Source organism: Chelonia mydas, chromosome 3, assembly GCF_015237465.2.
Source record: "Chelonia mydas isolate rCheMyd1 chromosome 3, rCheMyd1.pri.v2, whole genome shotgun sequence".
NCBI lineage: Eukaryota > Metazoa > Chordata > Testudines > Cheloniidae > Chelonia > Chelonia mydas.
In genome coordinates, this window is record NC_057851.1 from 201,943,017 (window position 1) to 201,964,109 (window position 21,093).

Below are 21,093 nucleotides of genomic sequence, written 5' to 3' on the forward strand. Positions count from 1 at the left end.
GTTCTCAGCAGGGATCTGGGCTGTGTCTAGCTTTGCTGTACAGGCCATGCCTACCTAGGCTGCATTTGATTATTTCCCCCAATGTATTAACTTGCAGATTTCCAAGTTGAATCTTATTCTCATTTTCTGCTCCTCACAAGAGCCCATTTGTTTTAATTTTGTCCTCTATGGCATTTACAATGCCTGTAAAATGAGCGTCATGTAAAAAATGTTTTGGATGCACTCTAGTCCTGCCACTAGCTCCTTATGGGCCTGATCCAAACCCCACGGAACTATCCCCCTCCCAACCAGCTCTTTAATTCCATGCCAGTCCACGTGACATAACAAGGGTGTTTGATACTCCGTGTGCATGGGTAGAAAAGCAACCCCGAACCTGACTTGGAGAGAGACAGCGCCATTCATTCCTCAGGTGAGGTGCTCGTCCACAGTGACAGTCTGTGTACAGAGAAGCGTTGGGCAATTCAACGCACACCATGGAAACGTTTAACAAAGACATTCCAAGGGTATGGTTGAAATGTGGTATGAAAAAAGTGTGCTCTTCCAAACTCCATCCTGAATAAGGACATGGAAGGTGCTTAACTTAAGCAAGGTTAAAATGCCTGGAAAAGCGAGTGGTACTTGCACAGGTCCATGTACATGCAAGCATCAGAGACAGATAATTAAAGCTGATCTACAATTCCCTACATCTTATTTCAGAAGAGCATAAAATTTTGAATTTGAGAAAAATAATACTCATCACAAATAGATGGAAGTTTTATTTATATAAAATTCATTAAGAACATAAAAGATTGCATCTTAAAAAAAGATCTGTAGCTATGTACAGCAGTATTGCACAAGTAAAGTGGCAATTACCCTGTCAAAAATTCATCAGTGCAAACCACAAGTAAGCCAGGGAAATTGCAATAAAAATGCTACATATGCTGGGTCGTATGAAACAAGTTAGTGATTAATCAGTACATGATCAGTGCTGTGTTTGTTTGTACCTGATCAGGAGCTTTACTACAGTAATGAGTGGTCTTGAAACCAGGATGCAAAAGTTTACTCTACAAATCAAAGTAGAAAGTAGTTCTATAAATAACTTGCAGGGGCTTCTTGTTTACGAGGTAACAGCCACGTCCTGCACTATGTAAACTGAGGATAAGGTGTTTAATATCCCAAAATAGGGTTATTAAGTTACCAGGAAGCACGATCAAGTTATCGAACTGAAATCTACAGCACAATTTTTAATTCTGGCAGCTGGATGAAGCAATGCAGCCAGATTCAGTAGGAGCACAGGCATGGTGAAATCTGAAGGCAGTGGAGAATGAGAAGGTGGGGAATTGGCACGTTGTATAGGTCTTGAAAAAAGTGATTAACTGAGACTACTGCACTTCAGTTTAATAATATGTTTGAATAAACTGCCCTTGGCCCCTTGGGATAATAATGTTTTGCTTAGACTGATGAAGTTATTTGTAACAAATTAATGCTTTGAACTACACAGAAATTCTGGATGTGGCTTTGGTGTTTGGCCTACTTTGCACCATTTTACTTCAAATCTCTGCCTTGATGTACTGTGCTGAATCATTGAGTCCAGAAAGTTAAGAAAAGTGGCCAAAATGGGGGGTTTAAATTGTGGATACAATTTTCAAAAGACTTCAGGCACACAGAAACCCAAGTCCCCTGGACTTTGTGACACTCTGACTTAGGTACTTCACACCCTCTTTTGAAACTGGGACTTAGGAGCCTAAGTCACTTAGGCACTTTTGAACATTTTACTCAGTAACTAAACATTGATTGCACTGAATTAGAAGACAGTGCTCTAAACTGATCAATCACTAATTCCATATATACCAGTAAAAATTCATTAAAAACTTTACAGAAACTTAAATAAGCAGAAAATAAATATACAACATTTCTACAAGTTACAGCATTATGGAACAGTAGAGTGCATTAATTACACAGAAAAAAGAATCTACAGTATTTACCAAGTTCAATTCTAAAAAAGACTTAGAAAAACAGTAATTTACTTTATATGCTGTACAAAACTTTACATGACATAGTAAGAAAAGAAACAAAACATTGCACACAGACATTTGGCTCAGATTATAAGAATAATATGATGCCCTAATCTAATAAATACTCAAATATTTACAATTATTGAAGGAGAAAAAGCATAATACCATATCATACAAGTTTGGTAAGAAAAATTTGAATCTGGTTTCTCCACAACCAAAGAAAATTCTTCATAAAGTAGTTTTGGTAGGGTAGAGTATGGATTATATGGAATTAAGAAATTCCTCCACTAACAACGTAGCAAAAGTATTAACTGTTTTTAATGTCATGTTGAGATTGAAGAAAAACTCAATAACCACCAACAAATCTAACCTGGGCAGAGAGGTTGCCAAGGCACAAAACCAGTTTTAAATTGTCAAAAACTATGGGATTAGTTTTAGTTATTTTTTTAAAATACATACTGTAAAAACATCTGCAGGAAACTTCTTGATAAACAAGAGTGCAGAGAAGTCCAAGTCACATGGTGCCAATATCTTGTTCTTTAATGTTCATATAATTCACAGAATTGTTTTTTAAATCATTTATTACGCTTATAGTAAGCTAGTCTGAAGCCGTGGTGGCAAACCTGTTGCACTACCATGCTAGAGGTAAATGTACAAAGAAAGCACCCAAGTCTCCAGGCACTGGGCCAGCAGACCCTTAGTAAGAGGTGGGATGGAGAGGGAGAAAATATGTAGTACTGATGCCAACTCTCCCAAGGGCACTATCGAAAAGAACTGAAATAAAGTGCTCCACTTGTAGAAGCGCGCGTGTGCGGGCACATACGCCAATTGTAGAAGCGTGTGTGTGCGGGCACATACGCCAATTGTAGAAGCATGTGTGTGAGTGTGTGTGTGTGGGGGCAGGGGGGGGGTATTGTAAACAGAAATGTCTTTGGTGTGTTCAGAAAGGTACATATAATTCCAAATTTCAGAACCAGCTCTACTCTGTTCATCATGACAACTAGTGGACAATGTGGCCTTATGAGGAGGTTTCAAGACTCTTATACCTGAAAGCACCTGATCAACTCTAACATCGTTCCAATAAGTGGCTAGGGTCCAATTCTGTGCAAAAGAGGACTGCAACCTCTAGTGTTGGAAAATCTGATGATTTTTGTCTAATCTATTTAATGGCTGTGTAACTCTGATGGGTGAGGAATGTTCAGAATGGAACAAAAGTAATGGTCTCATAGCCCCCTTCCATCTTATTCTCACTTCTAGCACCTGGTAGCAGTGAGAACTCGTTACTGAACTTACATTTATACCCGCTCCATTCATTACATGTAGGACCTTATGAAATCCCCACTCCCCTTTACACCTAGTACTTTGGTATGAGCCAAAGCCACGCTGTTATGGAAGTGATTATCTGCCATCAGCACTAAATTTCTGCTTGAAACTCCAGATACAATTTCAGTCACCAATATTTCTCTTAAAAAGTTAAAAAAAACAAATAAACAAACCACTGCTTTGATAATTGAGGCCAACTCCTAGGACAAAGGTTTAGCCTACAGAGCCAACATGTGCTTTTATCCTCCGGATTCACTGCTCACGGGGGTGGATTAATGCAACTGGGGAACAGAGCCATGTTTAGAGGAGCCCTTCCACCTGCCCCAGAGGCACCAGTGGTCAGTGCATAGAGTACATATTATACAAATTTACTTGTCAAAACTAAAAAAAAAAAAAATACAGTGGCACTCAGGATATGCTGATGAACATATTGCAACGTTTTGAAAGTAGAGCTACCATATTTTTCTATGGTGCTGGTGAAACCAGAAATAAAATACGGCATTTTGAAGTAGATTGTAGCAAACAGAAACAAACTGAATCAAGCAAGCTCTCTGCATCACATACAAAAGGAAGCCACATTCTGAAGACAATTCTAAAGCCAGATTGGGGTAAATTCTGCATTAATACACCGCACCATCTGAAGGAACTGTGCGCTCCCCAAAGCACCTGTCATGCAGTTTCCCATGGTGTAAAGGTACTATAAAACCAATATTAAAATTCAGTTTAAACCTAGATCTGTGGTTACAGTGCCCACGCAACAGGCTCGGGGCAGCATTCAATATACACACTTAAAAATTAAAAATAAAGTTTTTCTTTCTGTGAAGTCCTCTTGGCACTTCTTGGGTCAATGAAGTTGTTACAGAATGCATCACTTTGTTATGTTCTAAATACCAGAAGTTTAGAAGTCATGCAATCCATGGTATTTGTGGTTTCACAGAATGATGCCTTCTGGAATAACTTCAGTGACCCAAGAAGTGGTAAAGGGAGTTCTGTAGAAGGAAGATCTAATTAAAGAAAAAGGTAAGTTAAAAACTTTGGATGCCTCCCACAACCGAGTTAGTGAGTCACTCCTGTATAGGAATCTTGATTTAACTTCATTCTGTTTTTGGTTAATCTTTAAACAAGTCACAAAATGTCTGATTTATGAATACAGTTAGTGCCCTTATAATTTTATTATTTTAAATTATATGGAAGTTTTGCTAGAACTTTCAAAATGGCCCAACTTTTGCTTCCAATGGATATTTATTCATTCACTTGTGGGATTTTTTGAACCACCACAACCAATTCAAATATTGTACTATTGCTCTCAAGATGGATGTAACTCAACTGTTAACATTTGTTAGTTCCTTGCATCTCTCAGAATAGGTCTTAAGTACAAAGCCAGCTCTAGCAAAAATCCAACACATTAAAAAAACAGCAATACCAATTGGGTTTATCAACAGTCACAGTAAAATATTAAGTGAAGTTTAAAATAGTTTCTAAAGTTATGCAACCCTCCAACTTTGGGTAAGATTGCAGTGTCTCAGGAACTGTTTTACCCCACAAATATTTTATTGTTCTATTATCCCCAACCTTCAACATTCTATATTATATAATACACAAATGTATCCAGACTCATTAGATATAAACTTTTAGAAAGGCAACTTGGTATGGTTTTTGAAGCATAACACTTTCACAGTTAAGCTGCAAATTTCAGGTCAACTTTGAGATTCCTGCTGGTAGGGTGGAAGAGGTGGAAGTTTCAGGGGGAGTGCACCATTTGCACGTAGCTGCAGTTTAAAATCAGTCAGCAGGAAGTATGCTGTTTGTGTGACACACACACAGTTGAATTTAGGGAGATTGCAGAGATTTGCAGGCTAATTGAAGTTCTGATGCAAATCCTTCCACCCTTCTTCAACCAGCTTCAATTCATGATTTTGCCGTTTTTCCATGAAAGGGGCTAAGAATGGAGGGAGAGCATGAATCTGACCCCTCCTTGCGGGGTGGGAGGTGCAGGGGGGGGGACATCTGTACACAGTTATAACAAACTAAGGCAGCTCTGCAAGTTAGCTGGCTCAGTTAACTCCATTGCAGAATATATCAGAGATTAGTCTACAGGTTTCCAGAAAACGGAGTATGAAAATCATTCAATAATGTTAGATCATCTTCTTTCCAAATCAGTCTTTTAAAAGTTCAAGAAAAACCAGCGTAAACACCACTCTCACATAAAGTCCTGCTTCACAAAGCTTTTATATATCCATTTCCAAAATCCATCATGACGTGTTCACAGTGAATTCCCATTTAAAAATCCTCTGTCTTCTGATAGCAGACAAAATGAGACAGTATGTGCATATTTTTCACAAACACGGAGTCCTACTGCTCCTCCCAATGTATCTGGTGTCCTTTAGGAAAAGGAGGATTTGTTAGTTGCATATACAAGGTATGGAAAGGATACTACTGCTGCTTGGTTTTGCTGGATTCTGGTGACAACTGGACAATCTCAGAATGTCTCTCTCTGTATGTCTCCATTACTGCAGTCTCCAAATGAGGCGGATGATATAACGTAACAGGCGCAAAACAATTTGGTGGTTTACTGCTGGATTATCCAAGAAACCCTGTAACAGAAAAGATGTTTATTTTATCATTCCTGAAGTATCCTTTCCAGAAGTACCATTTTGAAATTAATAGAATGATGCTGGATAATACCAACAGCAAAGAGAACAGAATTTTTTTTTTTTTTTTTTTTTTTTTTTTTTAAAGAGAGCAAGCTAGTCATTTGATAGGTCACTGTTTCCTTTGGTAATTCAATAAATTCTTCCCAAATCATTGTAGGGATTTCAAAAGCAAGTTAATCATGGTTTAATAGAGAACTCAAAGAGGATATTAACAAGGTAACTGGGTATTTTTGTTTTAAAACTGTGGTCAGATATAGCTTCCATTGTGCTAAGTGGGATACAGTGGAACATTAACTTTGCACCTGCAGTACCCATACCAGATGAAAGGGACTCCTCCTCCTCACTATTTCAGGAACACAGTAAGAATGCATACATTAATTTAGAACAGTGGTCCCCATACTGGGGAGCACAGAGGAACATTTGGGAGGGTGGGGTGCAGCAGGGTCTGGGTCAGCCCCCAGAGGGAGAGCAACCCAGCCCTGGCTCTCCGCCCCCGACCTCGCTCCCAGCCCTGTTCCTGGTGGGGTGCAGACAATTTTCATTAAGGGTAAGGGGAACGCGACATAAAAAGTTTGGGGACCACTGACTCTAGAACCACAGCAACAATCATTATATTTAAACTTGTTACATGTTTAATACAGTGACACTGAGTTGATTCTAAGACTGGCTACATATAAAAAAATAGCACGTAATTTACGCGACTTGGTACAGATGAAACAAAAAAATTGGGAAAAACCAACAACAAGGTATTCTCAGAGTATAATTGTGCCACAGTCCAAATAGTTGACTCTGAAAAATGTTTCAGATTCCCAACGGGTAAAATCTAGTAGCTGTAATTTAAGAAAACCAGTGATTTGGTGTAATTCACCGAAGAAGCTAAATAAAGCTAAGGGCAATCTGTGCCAGAACTAATGAACTAGTGAACCTCCAATTGTTCTCAAGTGACTCCACCTGTGTAAACACTGTTTGGTCAACACTCAGGTCTATGTAACATGTAGAGACATCTAAAAACAACTTTGGTCTTTTCAGCTGAAAGGGGAAAATGTAAAATAGGGGGAAAAAATTATAAACTGCACGTTTGTTATACAGTAGAGGCTCAGAGTTTGAGGAACACCTCGGGAATGGAGGTTGTTTGTAACTCTGAAATGTTTAATTCTGAACAAAACATTCTGGTTGTTCTTTCAAAAGTTTACATTGACTTAATACAGCTGAACATTGACTTAAGGCAGCTTTGAAACTTAACTATGCAGAAGAAAAATGTTCCTTTTCACCATCTCGATTTAAACAAAAAAAGCACAGAAACTGTTTTCTTACCTTGTCAATTTTTTTTTTAAACTTTCCCTTTGTTTCAGTAGTTTCTGTTTAACACAGTACTGTGCTGATTTTTTTGCATCTCTGCTGCTGCCACCTGACTGCGTACTTCTGGTTCCAAATGAGCTGCGTGGTTGACTGGCCAGTTTGTAATTCTGAGGTTCTACTGGGTTACGTTTTGACGACATTGAACTATTGGCAAGTTTTACACGTGGCAAATCGGGAAAGCAAGCAGCTGATGTGATACGAATGAAATAGCTGGCATGGAACACGAACACAAAAACACACACACTGCCAGATTGGTTTTCTCACTTCTGTTACGTATGACCACAATTTGGAAGATATTGTTCCAGGGTGACTAAACATATAGAAAAATACAACACACAAACCAACTCTCTCAATAAAATCAGATTAATTGCTTCATTGTTAGGAACTGAAAACTGTGCTAGTGATTGCCTTATTAACAACAACAATCATAATATCTGCACACGAAGTCAAAAATGCTGTGAAAGGACACAGGCATGGCCTTTTAAAATGAAAACTTCCCCCTCTCTCTGCCTGACAGGCAGGGTAAGTAACTGTTTGGCTGGAAGCCTCTGGCCAGTTATGATCAGCACTGGTTTGAGATAGGTTAATGGTAATTATTCACACAAAGCAGTCAGCATCTCCCCAGACAGAGAAGAAACTCTGCAGCAGCTGGTGCAATTTTCTCCAAGCTGTTACCCTGGCTCTCGAGAACTTGCCTGACATAATGGAATTGCGATAAGGCCAGGGCATTTCCTCTCTGTATCTCCGTAACAAGATGGGAGGAAAGCAGTTTTCTGTATGCAATGCCTGCAGAGACACTTAACCACAGCATGCATTTTTTTTATCTTTTACACACAGAATTGATTTTGCTCCAGTTTCAATACTGACTTGTCATAAGTTTACTGAAATAAACTTAAGGTTTTATTTTCAATTGGGACAATAAATACAAGTCAGTTTCTTAACATCTGCTCAAAAGAAAGAGTAAGTTTCCTAGAATACAGCCTAGTGAATTGACCCCCATGGAACAGGAAGTTGAATATCTGGACTGTTAACTAGAACTGGCAAATGCCAAACAGGGCTTGTGTTCGTCTGTTATTAACAGAGGATATGTTTGAAGTTTATCTGTAAAGGAAAAATTCTTAGATCTGTGTCCTACCTTCTTATGATTTATAAAGAAGGCTGTTGGTGAAACCTGCTTAATTTGGAGAGGAAATTAGTTTTGTTCAAACTGTCCAGTTTTGTTCTTTATTTGAGTGAAACAGGTATCAAAACTTAACCAAAAGTTTAATCTAACTATCCCACCCCAATACCATGCCTCTTAAAGTAAGGGCTGAATAAGCTTTCAATCTATCTCTGGGTCCTCAAGACATGAGCAAGACAGAGAAGACAAAACCCAATTTTTGAAGTATTTCAAAGGCAAAACAAAACATCTGCATGAAATAAAATTTTTAAACAGGCACAAACCTATTTTATTTCCTTCTCATCAGGCCCACCCATAAGGACAAGATTACATAAAGCCATCGGGATCATTCAGCCCCGGGTTGTGCTGCAACAGTGGTGTCTCAGCTATGGGAGAGACCGTAGGCCTCTCTGTAGACAGGCTGAGGTGACACATTCAGGTTCATTTTGTTAGTGGTGGAGGAAAAGTTTTAGATGTAGGGATCACCAGCACTCCCTGCCAGAGGAATTACTGGTTTTAAAAGCTAGGGTGTGGGAAGACTTAAGGAGGAAAATAAAAGCATCAGGAAGTGGGAAGCAGGCACACAGGAGGAAATAGGACTGGGTGTCTGACAGGCAACTTGCTCTTTACTACAGGGTTTTGTCACCAGGGATAACTGTACTGTTGGCCTCTTCTGCCAATCCCAGTGTTAGAAAGTTCCAACACCAACAGCAGAAACATGAGACACACCCAGAATATAAGTAAATTGTAGTGGACTGCAAAATAATTGAAGTGTATCAAGTAATAAGGCTGAGTAAGACGGAAATATTGTGAGTAAAGAAAGTTATAATTCAGCCAAGGGAAATGTGTGTAAACAAAGAAGAAACACCTGCTAGCTATGACCACATCCCACAGAGAGGAGAAACAGGTGACCCTCTTCTCTTTAACCAGTTTACTTTGGACAGATGTCAACTACCGAAGCCACTACCAGTGAACTGTTTTAGGACAGAACTCGCTCCAATGGCTCTCTCAGTTGGCTGATGTTGTTATGGGGTAAGGTTTCTAACATTAAACCCAAGTAGGAATGGCCAAAATGCAGACATTTTACCGAAAATCTTTATCAGGGTGGGGAGATCACCCAATGCAGTTCTAACTTGAAATGACACTGGGGGAGGGAGTTCCACAGACTTAAAAGTTAGTTGGGTGCAAAGGAAGGGGAGAGGGGTGTTTCTGAATCTTAATCCCAAAGAAGGTAGCAGGGCCTGGAGAAGGAAGGGACCCATAGGGGGTTGGCATGTTCAAGGGAACAAGAATGATGGAGAAGAGAGACTGGTAGCAAAGGGACTGTGATGGATGGGGAGGAGGTCAGAGGCAGTAACCCAGCAGTAAAAGGGTTCAATCCCACTTACATGCGTATGCACCCTATCAGCGTAACTAGCCAGAATAATAATAATCCTTAGAAAATGCAGTTTTCCAAGGAGTCAATCTACCTTAATATAACTGACATGAAATAATTAGCCAGGCAAGAGTCTGGAATTTCATTCCACTTATGCCAAAATACCCAAATGAAAACAATCCACAGGAGTTCAATCCAGGGAAGCAGGTGTGTAGGAAACAAACACAGACCTTGACAGCAAGCTGCTCCTTCAAAGACTTGTTGTGAGTGCCCATTGTTACAACGTTTAGCTATGCATTCTGCTCAGTTTCCAGGTATGAATGATGAAGTGAACCATCTCCACATCCACCACTGGTAACGGCATTCGCAGTCACTGCTAAACTATGGCGCTCTCTCAGATGGTCTACAAGCAATGTCTGACCTTACAGACCACATGAGCAGCAATACCTAGGCACAGGAACAGTGGCTGCTGTAAGAGGATTCCTAAAGAGAGAAGTGACCTGTCATTTTTTTAAAGTTATTATGCCACTGCCTTTCATTCCTCGTTCTGTTCTTTAACATGCAGTCATTTACAGCTGGTCAAATCACAATCTATTGCTCTCCTAGGCTAAGCAAAGTAACATGCTGGCAAACAGGACATCATGCTGAAGCCGACATCATTGCAGGATTCCCAACTTTTGTTCATGAGCTCATGCAATAGAACATTTAGGGTGGCAGATATCCAACTACTGTGGGAGGGGCTGGGGGAGAAAAGTTAACGATACAGAAGGAAAAACATCAGGAGAATGGATAGTCAGAAATTTAAGCAGAGGCCTGTAGCCAAGAGGAGGCATTGGGAGGGGTTTCCTTCCTACTGGGTCGAGCAATATTAACAGCAATGAACAAGTCATACTGAAGTGAACCTGCTGGCTCATCACTGGATACTTCCTTCCACCTCAAATGAGATGGTGGAAATGGAACTAACCAGCAGAGGCCACTGTGTTATCCAGTCTAACATCAGCTACTGCAGAGCTCCAAAATCCCTACAGACCAGGAAAAAGGAAGTACAATCCTGATGTCAGAAGCAATCAGACTTGGGTGGGAAGCCCCAACTTACGCAAGAGCAGGAACAGCAGGCTGGAAGCAGTGGCAAGGCCAGACAGCCTGAGAGCTGGGAATGAAAAGCTGAGACGCAGACAGGGAAGCACCACGTTGCTGACTGAGGACACAGAGCAGCAAGTTGCAAGTAGAGGCATGGGACAAATGCTCATGTGGAGTGGACAGCATGGCTGGGCCCCAGTGAGATATGGACAGGAGGACAGAACTCTGGCTGAGGAATGGTATTTACGCCTGAGGGCCCAATTACCTTTTATATCCTTCTGTTGGACTACCCTTACGGCTTGAGTCTGTTGGGTTGATCTTTTACAGAAACTGTTGACGTCACTGTCATAAACTATTAGCATATTTCTAAGGTTAAAATAATCAGGCTAAATACAGTAAGAAAGGGCAGGGGGAGGGGGCACAAGACTACTTTTTAAAAGTCCAGTCCAGGACATCGTTAAGAGATTTGTAGGAAATGCATAGACTTGACACAGCTATGCTCTATTCTGATCCTATTCTACACTGGATGCTCACATCTGCTTTTTACTGTCACTGACTTTCTAGTGGCACCCTAAGCTCATGTGACTCAGATTGTGGGAACCCTTATGTCTTTATATCATGAGCTGTACAGGACCTAACAAAGATGAACAAAAAATGTGAGTCATAACTATCTCTTTTGAAGCAACTAGGGTTTAGTACTATCCTCTTTCCACGGAATTCTGAATTGCTTCTATCGCAAGCCATGATATAGAAAAGAGTGAGCAACATACATGACTGTATTCGCCAGATCTCATCGCAGCTATAGTAATGTGAAGGGAACAGGGCAAGGGCTTGGGGGAAGAGGCGGGGCGGGGGGGTTTGTCCCAGAACCTGCACCCCCCTAGGGGCAGCCCTGGGTGCAACTCCCAGTTGCCTTATATCAGTGGCTCTCAACCTTTCCAGATTATTGTACCCCTTTCAGGAATCTGATTTGTCTTCCCAATCCCCAAGTTACACCTCACTTAAGATCTACTTGCTTATAAAATCAGACATAAAAATACAAGTGTCACTGCACACTATTACTGAAAAATTGCTGTCTCTCTCATATTTTACCATGTAATTATAAAAATCAATCAATTGGAATATAAATATCGTACTTACATTTCAGTGCACAGTCTGTCAAGCAGTATAAACAAAGCAGTGTCTGTATGGAATTTTAGTTTGTACTGACTTAGATAATGCTTTTTATGTAGCTTGTTGTAAAACAGGCAAATCTCTAGATGAGTTGATGTACCCCCTGGAAGACGTATGACTAACCTCAGAGGTATGCATACCCCTGGTTGAGAACCATTGCCTTATAGAACATGCATTCTCTCTCTCTCTCCTGGAATCAGTACACAAGAAAAAAAATATCACACAAGATCCCTTCATATATTTTAGCCCCGTGGGGCTCCAGTCTGTGCCTAGGGCCCCAGGCAACAGAGTAAAAGAACAACAATTTGTATTAATTTACAGCAGTATAAAAGAAGGTGCCTCTTTAGCACAGAGTACCTGACAGCAATCACAAACACACACACACAACCACATTTCAGCTGAAACTAACAGAACCTAACCAACAGCACCCGCCCCCCAAAAAACTTATGAGAGAACTCCCTACCCCCGCTCCCCACCTCAGTCCCATTCAAGCCTCAGTCGATGGAGAAGCTTCCCATAGCACACTGAGGCTATGTCTACGCTTGCAGAGTTTTTGTGCTGTCAGTTACACCAGTGATAGGGAACCGGTAAAAGAAAAGTGCTGGTTTGTTTGCTCACTCACTTCCACAGGCCTCAGATTGTGATCACATTCACAGCACTTCCATCGCTGAGCCCTGGGGGCAGCTATATCACAGTGCAGCTCTCTCCCTTTTGAGGACAGGTCTTGCGTGAAGGCGGGTCGGGGGGTGGTGATCGCAGGGTATCCTGGGTCCCTGCACAGCCCCCTCTCCCCAAACACTGATCAGCTCAAGGAGCTCAGCTTGCTCCAAGCAGTGGATCATTTGTTCCATGGAGCAGGCATCGTCACCGAGCCGGACGATACGTGAGCACTTGCCAAGAAAACAGGAAGGGGAGTTTCAAAGTTCCTGGGGCTTTACAGGGAAGGAGCGGATGTCTGTTTACCTGGCCTCAGAGCAGTAGAGCTGCTGGCCAGAGTGGTCAACGAGGCACTGTGGGATATACTCCAGAGGCTAAAAGTTCTGTACACAGGAAGAACGGGTCTTCACTTGCACATCACCGCAAAAGGATCAGCGTTAAGAACTGTACGCCTCTTGTGGAGGTGGTTTTCTGTTTGCGGTGAAACTTCTGAATTTCACCGCAAAAAGTCATTGGCAAGTTTAGATGCTCCCATGGTTTTTGTGCAAAAAAGGGACTTTTTGCACTTTAAATGGCAAATGTAGACATGCCCTGAAGGTCAGCACATCCAGACTATTCTCAGACAGGGATGGGGGATGAGGTTTGGGGAGAGCAAGTTCCAATGAGAACACAAAATCTGCTTGCTTTTCACTGCAGCACATCAAACTCAAAGAAACATGGACTAGGACTCTGAACACTCACCAGAGGACTAAAACTATTAGCTAGGAGCAAATGCCAAACACATCCCACTTGACCCCACCCAGAGAAGTCCATGGTTTCCCAGCAGGGTTCAGTCTTCCATATGATCTTGGGTAGCGGTTCTCTGGTTGTCCCCCCACCCCGCCAGCTACGAAGTATAAAAGAATAGCTTGAAATGAAGCTATGGACAGAGGGTAAGGAGGAAACAAATGGATGACATGGTACATTTGAAGCTCCAGCCAAGGATAACTGGCATGGCATGAAGAGCTGCTCTTTCCTTTCCCCTACATGCCTATCTACTGAGAAGGAACTCCTCGCTTCTCTTCCTCCCCTCAACTCTCTCTCCTCACAGAAAGGGGCATTCACTCTTGCCTTGCTTGGTTGGGGAACGGCAGTAAGACAGTGATCTCACCCACCCACCCAGCACGCAACAGTGTGTGTGTGGTGGGGGGGCGGGGGGGGGAGTGTCCTGCACTTTGCTTCTCCATGCTCTGCAGCATACTGGCAGATGGCAATCACAGAGTCAGTCCCTTCTGTCCACTGTACATGAACGGGCAATGTGAACAGCATTTTGCCTAACAGAAAATGCAAGGAATAAAGTTCTGAGCCACTGTGCATTGCTGCACTCACCTGTCTGACCATTTACACTTGTCTGAGGGCTATTTTTGCACTAATAATTCACTCAGTCCCCTCTTTCTAACCTCACTACATAGCTTGATACTTTTTTCACCCTTAAGAATGTTTAATATCCCTCAATTTGCTTCTCAGTTTTATACAAAATAAAAACATTCGATCATCCCTCCAAAACCATTCAATGACAAATTAAACTGCAGTCAAAATCTGTGGTATTGCCATGTCCGGTGGTGGCGTTTTATCCCCCCCCCAAAGCAACAACAACAAAAAACAAACTTTTTTTTATTTGAGAGCAATATTGCCATCAGCCCTGTTCAATGGTTATTGTCAATTTCAGACCCATTTGCTAGGTTATTAGAACATATATATAAAACTTTTAAATCTATAAAACATACTACGCTGGCTTTCAGATGTCAGAGACTGAGTTGAGCACTCTATGCATAAAACTGCATGTTTAAGTTGTAATTTCCCAGACACTCCTCCTCAAAGAAAACAAAGGGCTTAATGACTCAACCACTGAAAAACAATTACATTTCTTCCTACAGTAACAAAAAAGGTTGCAGCATGCAAAACAACAACTGTGGCAATATTTAGGAGGAGATAATCCACTGATGTCAGTGCCAATAAGTTTAGAGAGCCATGAGCAGACACATTCATGTGCTCCTAAAGCCCTCAATTTGATGAGACACAGCACTAATGTTTATGCCGAGTGCCCCACACACCACCTCCAAGGCCCCTACAGACCACACTTTAAATAAAGCATTACAGAAATGAAAACATGAACCAATTTTACTCATCTCCATTTTAAAATGGACCAAGAAAAATTACTAGTGACTACACTCTCACAAACCTGAAGAGCTCTGTGTAGTTTGCAAGCTTGTCTCTTTCATCAACAAAAGCTGGTCCAATGAGAGATATTACCTCACCCACCTTATCTCTAAAATCCGAGGACCAGCATGGATACAATGCTGCATATACCCACACATCACATAAAAGTTTACAACAAGTGTCTTAAATTTCCTTTAATTTGTATAAAGCATTAAAGTTGGCTACGTAAGGAACTGAAAAGGAGGAAAACAAAACAGAAGTTTTAAAAGAAGTATCTTAAGACAGAAGCAGTATCTAGGCCTTGAAACAAAAAAGTGCATGGGAATCAACAGCTGCAGAGTTCAAATAACTAGACTGGTCTCTTCTATGCTCTGAAGACTCCTGTTCAGTGGTGAGGGTTGTTAAAATGGGAATTTTGGCCTTGCCTATAAATTTTACTTCTAGAAAGGGCTACAACACTTTGGATTCTGGGTTGCTCCTCCTCCATCGCTATAGCTGATGTCTATATCTCTTCCGTTAGCAACCCATCTTTGCTAAACAGTCAACTTCCCTTGCAGGACGCAATCTTCTAATCACAATCTAAAATGAGAACAATGCAGAAAATAGGATTTCAGGCTGCTTACAGATAAGATCAGATTGTCCTTTATGACTGGAAGCCTCAAACTAGACACCATCTAGCAATACCCAATGCCAAGGCCTGGCTAACTGGAGGCCTGGACAGAGCATCCCTGCACAACAGCACTCAAGACCCTGTGCTTGAAAGTTGGATGTGAGGAAGTTCTGACATCCACACAAGAATGGCGTATGAAGATCTGTATGCATTACCAAAAGATCATTCTCTATGAGGCAGATTTTCTCTGTGCTCAGTTGGTGTTCTCGATACAAGGAGTGAACTCTAATGCCTATGGGCATGGGAGACTCCCCTGCATATGATTCCTTAATACATATGGAAATCTACCTACGATGGTGGCAAACTGCCTTTTTCTGTGACCCCAAACTCCTTGATTCCATGTAGGTATAGCCTAAATCACTAGGGGAACATCAAACCCTTTCCTTATCTGATGCCAGCTAAGGACTAAAGGAAAGGACACTGATTAATAATGGGGAATCAAAAACTGAGAACCCGTCAGATACTTTATCACTGTGGAAACCAGAAAGAGGTAGTGGCAGGAGAGGGCTGCCAACTCACCTGCTCTCCATGCACAGGTAACGGCCCCTAGAAAAGCCACTTGGCTGAGAACCAAAATGAAAACAGAGGCCAGAGGTTCCTAGTGAAAAATACAGCACTGAGGTTCCAAGGAGGGACAACCTACGCAGACTTTACCAAATCAGTTCTGCTAACCTGAAAATTCTAGTCACTAAGGGTCTCTCTACACTGCAGTAAAATACCTGTGGCTGGCCCGTGTCAGCTGACTCGGGCTTGGGCTATAAAACTGCAGTGTAGATGTCCACTGCTGGGCTCTAGCCTGGACTCTGGGACCCCAGACATCTGCACTGCAGTTTTGCAGCCCAAGCCCAAGTTAGCTGAGAAAGGCCAGCTGCGGCTGTTTAACTGCAGTGTAGAGATACCCTAAGGGGCAGAATCCTGCAACATGAGCCCTAGTATCACAGATTGCTGAAATATGCCTTCTCTGCATGCTGGGACTTTTCAGCTTGCGATTCTGTTGACAGGCAAAGGAGATGCACTTCAATCCTCCCCCAGATTGAGCAACGTGAGAGGATGGCTGTCCTGTTCAGGGACTGCTCACTATAACAGATGCCTTGATGACCCACCAGTCCACCCGTACATCTCCTGTACGGCCTGCTACCTGCATGGCTGCCAAGTTCTAACATCCTTCTCCACCCCTTCTAAGAGAACCCTCTCCTCTCTGGCTGAAGTTCTCCCCTTTAGTTACAGATCAGAAGCCACCACAGCAGAGTCAGTCAGAGACCATGTCCTTGAACTGGAACAAGGCTAAGCTTGCTGCTCAGAAGCCAAGGACCTTGATGTGGTCCTGTCTGGACCGCATTTCTGCATAGGAGACCTGCTCCCCACCTTGAGACTGACATCGGTGGTGATGTGACTCTTGCAAGGGCATACCTTCCAATAAATTCCCTGGAGAGCTGCCACCACCAGGAGGACTTCTGAGAAGAACAGACACATGAAGTTCTGCTGAGTGGGGGAGAACTGAGTCAGGGAAGTTCACAGGAGGGGACAGGAGAATCTCCTGGCTTATGGCAACAGTTCTGTGAGCCAGGTCATGACTTCTGTTAACTGGGTCTGCATCTCCCTGAGCCTGATGATGATATCCAAAAGAGCCCCCAGATGAGCCAGCTTTTGTTTTGGTTTATCAAGTCTGTCTTGTTGAGACAGAGGAAACACTACTGCTAGAACTGCTAACAAAGCTGACTCATTCCTTAAAAGCCCCAAGCTGCCAATTATCCAGGTAAAGAAGAATGGGGAGATGGTGTAATGGATAGCTGCAGGCACCACCATCATGATCTTTGAACAACCTCTCAGTGCTAGTGTTAGGCCAAAGAGAAAAATGGAACACTGAAAATGCTGAGGATCTGTTGCAAATTGCAGGAATCCTTGATGAGCACTGAAGAAGTCTCCTACGGTCAAACAGCAACTGTGATGGACTAAGTGCCTTCTGCTTTGAGTGAATGTAGATGAATTGTGCCGCTTGCGATCTAACACTAATTGTGCCCCTACTGACCATGTAGAGCCTATACACAATAGAAAGGAGTAAATTCCTAAAAATGTAGCTGGCATTTTGGAATGAGCTGGATTGTTTGGATCTCCAGCAAGTGCTGCAAAGCCCTGGTCATGGCTTTCATCCTGTTGGAAAGAGAAGGTACAAATCTACTAATCAATGGGGAAGGAAGAGAACTCCACAGAGTACCTTGCAGATGACTGGCAACACCTATTTTATCCTCTGTAGTAAAGGCTCCCACATAAAAAAAGAAACGAAAAGGCAGGAAATTTACTACTTGCTCTTGGAATAAATGGTCAGTTTTAAGAATGTAGAGAGGTGAATAGTGGTGTCCCCCAGGGGTCTGTACTGGGACCAGTCCTATTCAACGTATTCACAAATGATCTGGAAAAAGGAGTAAACAGTGAGGTGGCAAAATCTGCAGATGATACAAAACTACTCAAGACAGTTAAGTCCCAGGCAGACTGCGAAGAGCTACAAAACGATCTCTGAAAACTGGGTGACTGGGCATCAAAATGGCAGATGAAATTCAGTGTTGATAAATGCAAAGTAATGCACATTGGAAAACAATCTCAACTATACATATAAAATGAGGAGGTCTAAATTAGCTGTTACCACTCAAGAAAGATGCTGGAGTCATTGTGGATAGTTCTCTGAAAACATCCACTCAATGTGCAGCGGCAGTCAAAAAAGCAAACACAACGTTGGGAGTCCTTAAGAAAGGGACAGATAGATAAGACAGAAAATATATTGCCTATCTAGAAATCCATGGTGCGCTCACAACCTGAATACTGCCATTTAATAGATTTTGGGAGGGAATGCTTTATCGATTTTTCACTCCTTTACCTTAGGATTGGTAATTTTTTCAAACCTTGGATAAAAGCACATCTTAAAACTTGTGATATGACCAAACATCTCAATCTCTAAAAGCAGAGTCATCACAGCCATCTCAGTTATCACTTGCAGGTGAATGAGGAAAACAGCAGCAAATTAATTTCAGTGTTAACAAATAGAAGGAATAATTTGAACTACAAGTACTAACTGTTAATTTAGAATTTAACTAACCAATTTAACTAACCATTCAGGAAAGAGGCCAGAGCATTACCGTGGTCAGCTTAAGAAAAAGACATGCCCATGGTACAGCAACAGTCAAAAGAGCAAACCGACTGTTAGGATGTATAAAAAGTGGGATTGAAAATTATATAAATTAGATTATATAAATTTCCAGTACCTGCCACAACCTTTTTATTTCAATTCTGATTTTCTCTTGAACAGACTGCCCATGGGTATTAAAATGTGCTCAAGTCTATTAAAATCTTGTGACTTTACAGAGATTTGAACACAAGCCCCTATAGAAGAAAACCTTTTGCAATAACCCACACAATGTACTATTCTGTTCCTTCAAAATGCAGTTAGCACATGATTGAGAATGGGTCTAGTTGAAATACCACAGGATAATTATACTATCTTTACACAGACCAACAACATCCATTACCCTCTAGAAGCCCTATGGATTAAGTAGTGTTTTATCTTTGGTGTCAGGTGACTTGTCAAACTGTTACCATGTTCAACTTATTACACAAAAAGAGATTCAGCCAGGGTGGATAAAAAAAATTAAATAAAAACCCCCATTTTTAAAATCAAATTTTAGTATATTTTTCTTTGTTTGCAAACCTATTTCAAATTAAATTAGCAATTATGACAACCTATATCTTAAAATAATTAACAATAAATTAGAACATTCAAACACTACATATTTGCCACTCACGTTTTAAAGAAACCAGTGAGCGGGTTGATGCTAAACCAGTGTTTGTCAGACTATTTTCGTCATTTCATTCTACTCTCCTAGTTCAGTTCAAGGACTAGTTCAAAGTTGAGAAACCAACTGGGGGTTGAAAAAGCAGGAAAGCTTATTTTCCTCTTCAAATCTCTGAATAAAAACCAAGGTTCGTGAGGATAAGATCTACTAGTTCTGAAACCTCGAAGGGCACAGTAACCAGAAACTATCAGTTCCATTCACTCCCCACAGATAATGCGTAGTTTAATCAGCTCGTTTCAAATGCAAAACAGGGTTTGATGAACTCACTTCCCCCGCTTACCTATGCGGCACATTTGTATTAGTTGTAACTACGTTAGCAATTTTAGAATGCAGGGGTCTGACCAGTGTTAATTTAATTCTAATTTCCATCCAACTGCAATTTGACACAGATTATGTGTAAAAATCTAGTAAATTTTTGAACAGAAATGTAAAAATTAATAACCACAATAAATATATGTTAAACTATACAATTGCTTAAATAAATGCATATAGCTGGAGTATATCTCCTGGTTAGCAAAAATAAGTACCAGATTTAGTGTAAAGGATATATTTAGTTGCAAATCAGCATGTTTTAATGGTTACCAACGAGCATGAATCAGCCTTTCTAAAGGAAAACTAATAAAAAGCACAGATGAAAAATATTAATTTTAATGTTTCCCGTTTGCCAACTGAAATCCTGATTAAAACTGGTGATTTAAAATCAATCCATCTGGATTAATCAGAGCAAGAGTTTAATATAACTTTTTTCATACATATTTCTCAAAGTGGTTTACAAACGAAGCTAAGTGTTATAGTCCCCATTCTACTGACGGGGAAACAGGAACAGCCATGAAGGGTTTTCAAGAGCAGTAGCAGAGAATGAAACCCATGCGTTCTGTTTCCTAGTATAGGGACCACTCCACTAGATCACGCTGCCCCAGGAAGTTTGCTTAGACTAAGCGCTTGTCTCCACTTACTGGGGGATAGGCGCGCGGCGATCAATCCACCAGGGGGTCGATCCCGCTAAATTGATCACCGATCGCTCTCCTGCTGACTCTGGTCCTCCACCACCACGAGAAGCATAAGGTAAGTCGACAGGAGAGTTCCTCCCGTCAAACCAGCGCAGTGTAGACACCGCAATAAGTCGGCCTAAGGTACGTTGATTCCAGTTATGTTATTGACGTAGCTGGAGTTGTGTAACTTAGGTCGACTGAGCCCCGTAGTGTAGACCTGCCCTAAGACAGACATTTGCACAGCATGTCAGCATCATTTTTAATTTCAATATCTTAGTGAATTATATATATAAACCAGTTTCTAATGGTCACAACTGTCAAAATGGAGTTTTTGAGAGACCAGGTGGGTGAGGTAATACATTTTATTGGACCAACTTCTGTGGGTGAGAGACACAGGCTTTCAAGCTTACAGAGAGCTCTTCAGGTCCTCTAAGCTCAAACGCTTGTCTTTCATCAACAGAAATTGGTCCAATAAACGATATTCCCTCACCCATCTGGTCTAATATCCCAGAACCAACATGGCTAAAACAAGACTGCATATAAAAAGGAGTTTTACATTTTCATGGCATTGAATCATTACCCATGAATCCTTCAATGTCAAAATATCTATTTC

The 21,093-nt window shown here is 41.3% G+C and overlaps 1 protein-coding gene across 13 annotated transcripts in view; it reads right to left on the reverse strand.

Moving 5' to 3' along the window:
- Positions 1–740: 740 nt before the first annotated feature.
- BCL2L11 (BCL2 like 11) overlaps positions 741–21,093 on the reverse strand; it is a 52,359-nt gene continuing 32,006 nt past the window's right edge. For all 13 annotated transcript variants that reach the window (XM_043544204.1, XM_043544206.1, XM_043544202.1 and 10 more), the window contains one exon: positions 741–5,911. In XM_043544204.1, coding sequence (XP_043400139.1) covers positions 5,825–5,911 — 87 coding nt within the window. In that variant the 3' untranslated portion in view covers positions 741–5,824. The remainder of the gene's footprint in view (positions 5,912–21,093) is intronic.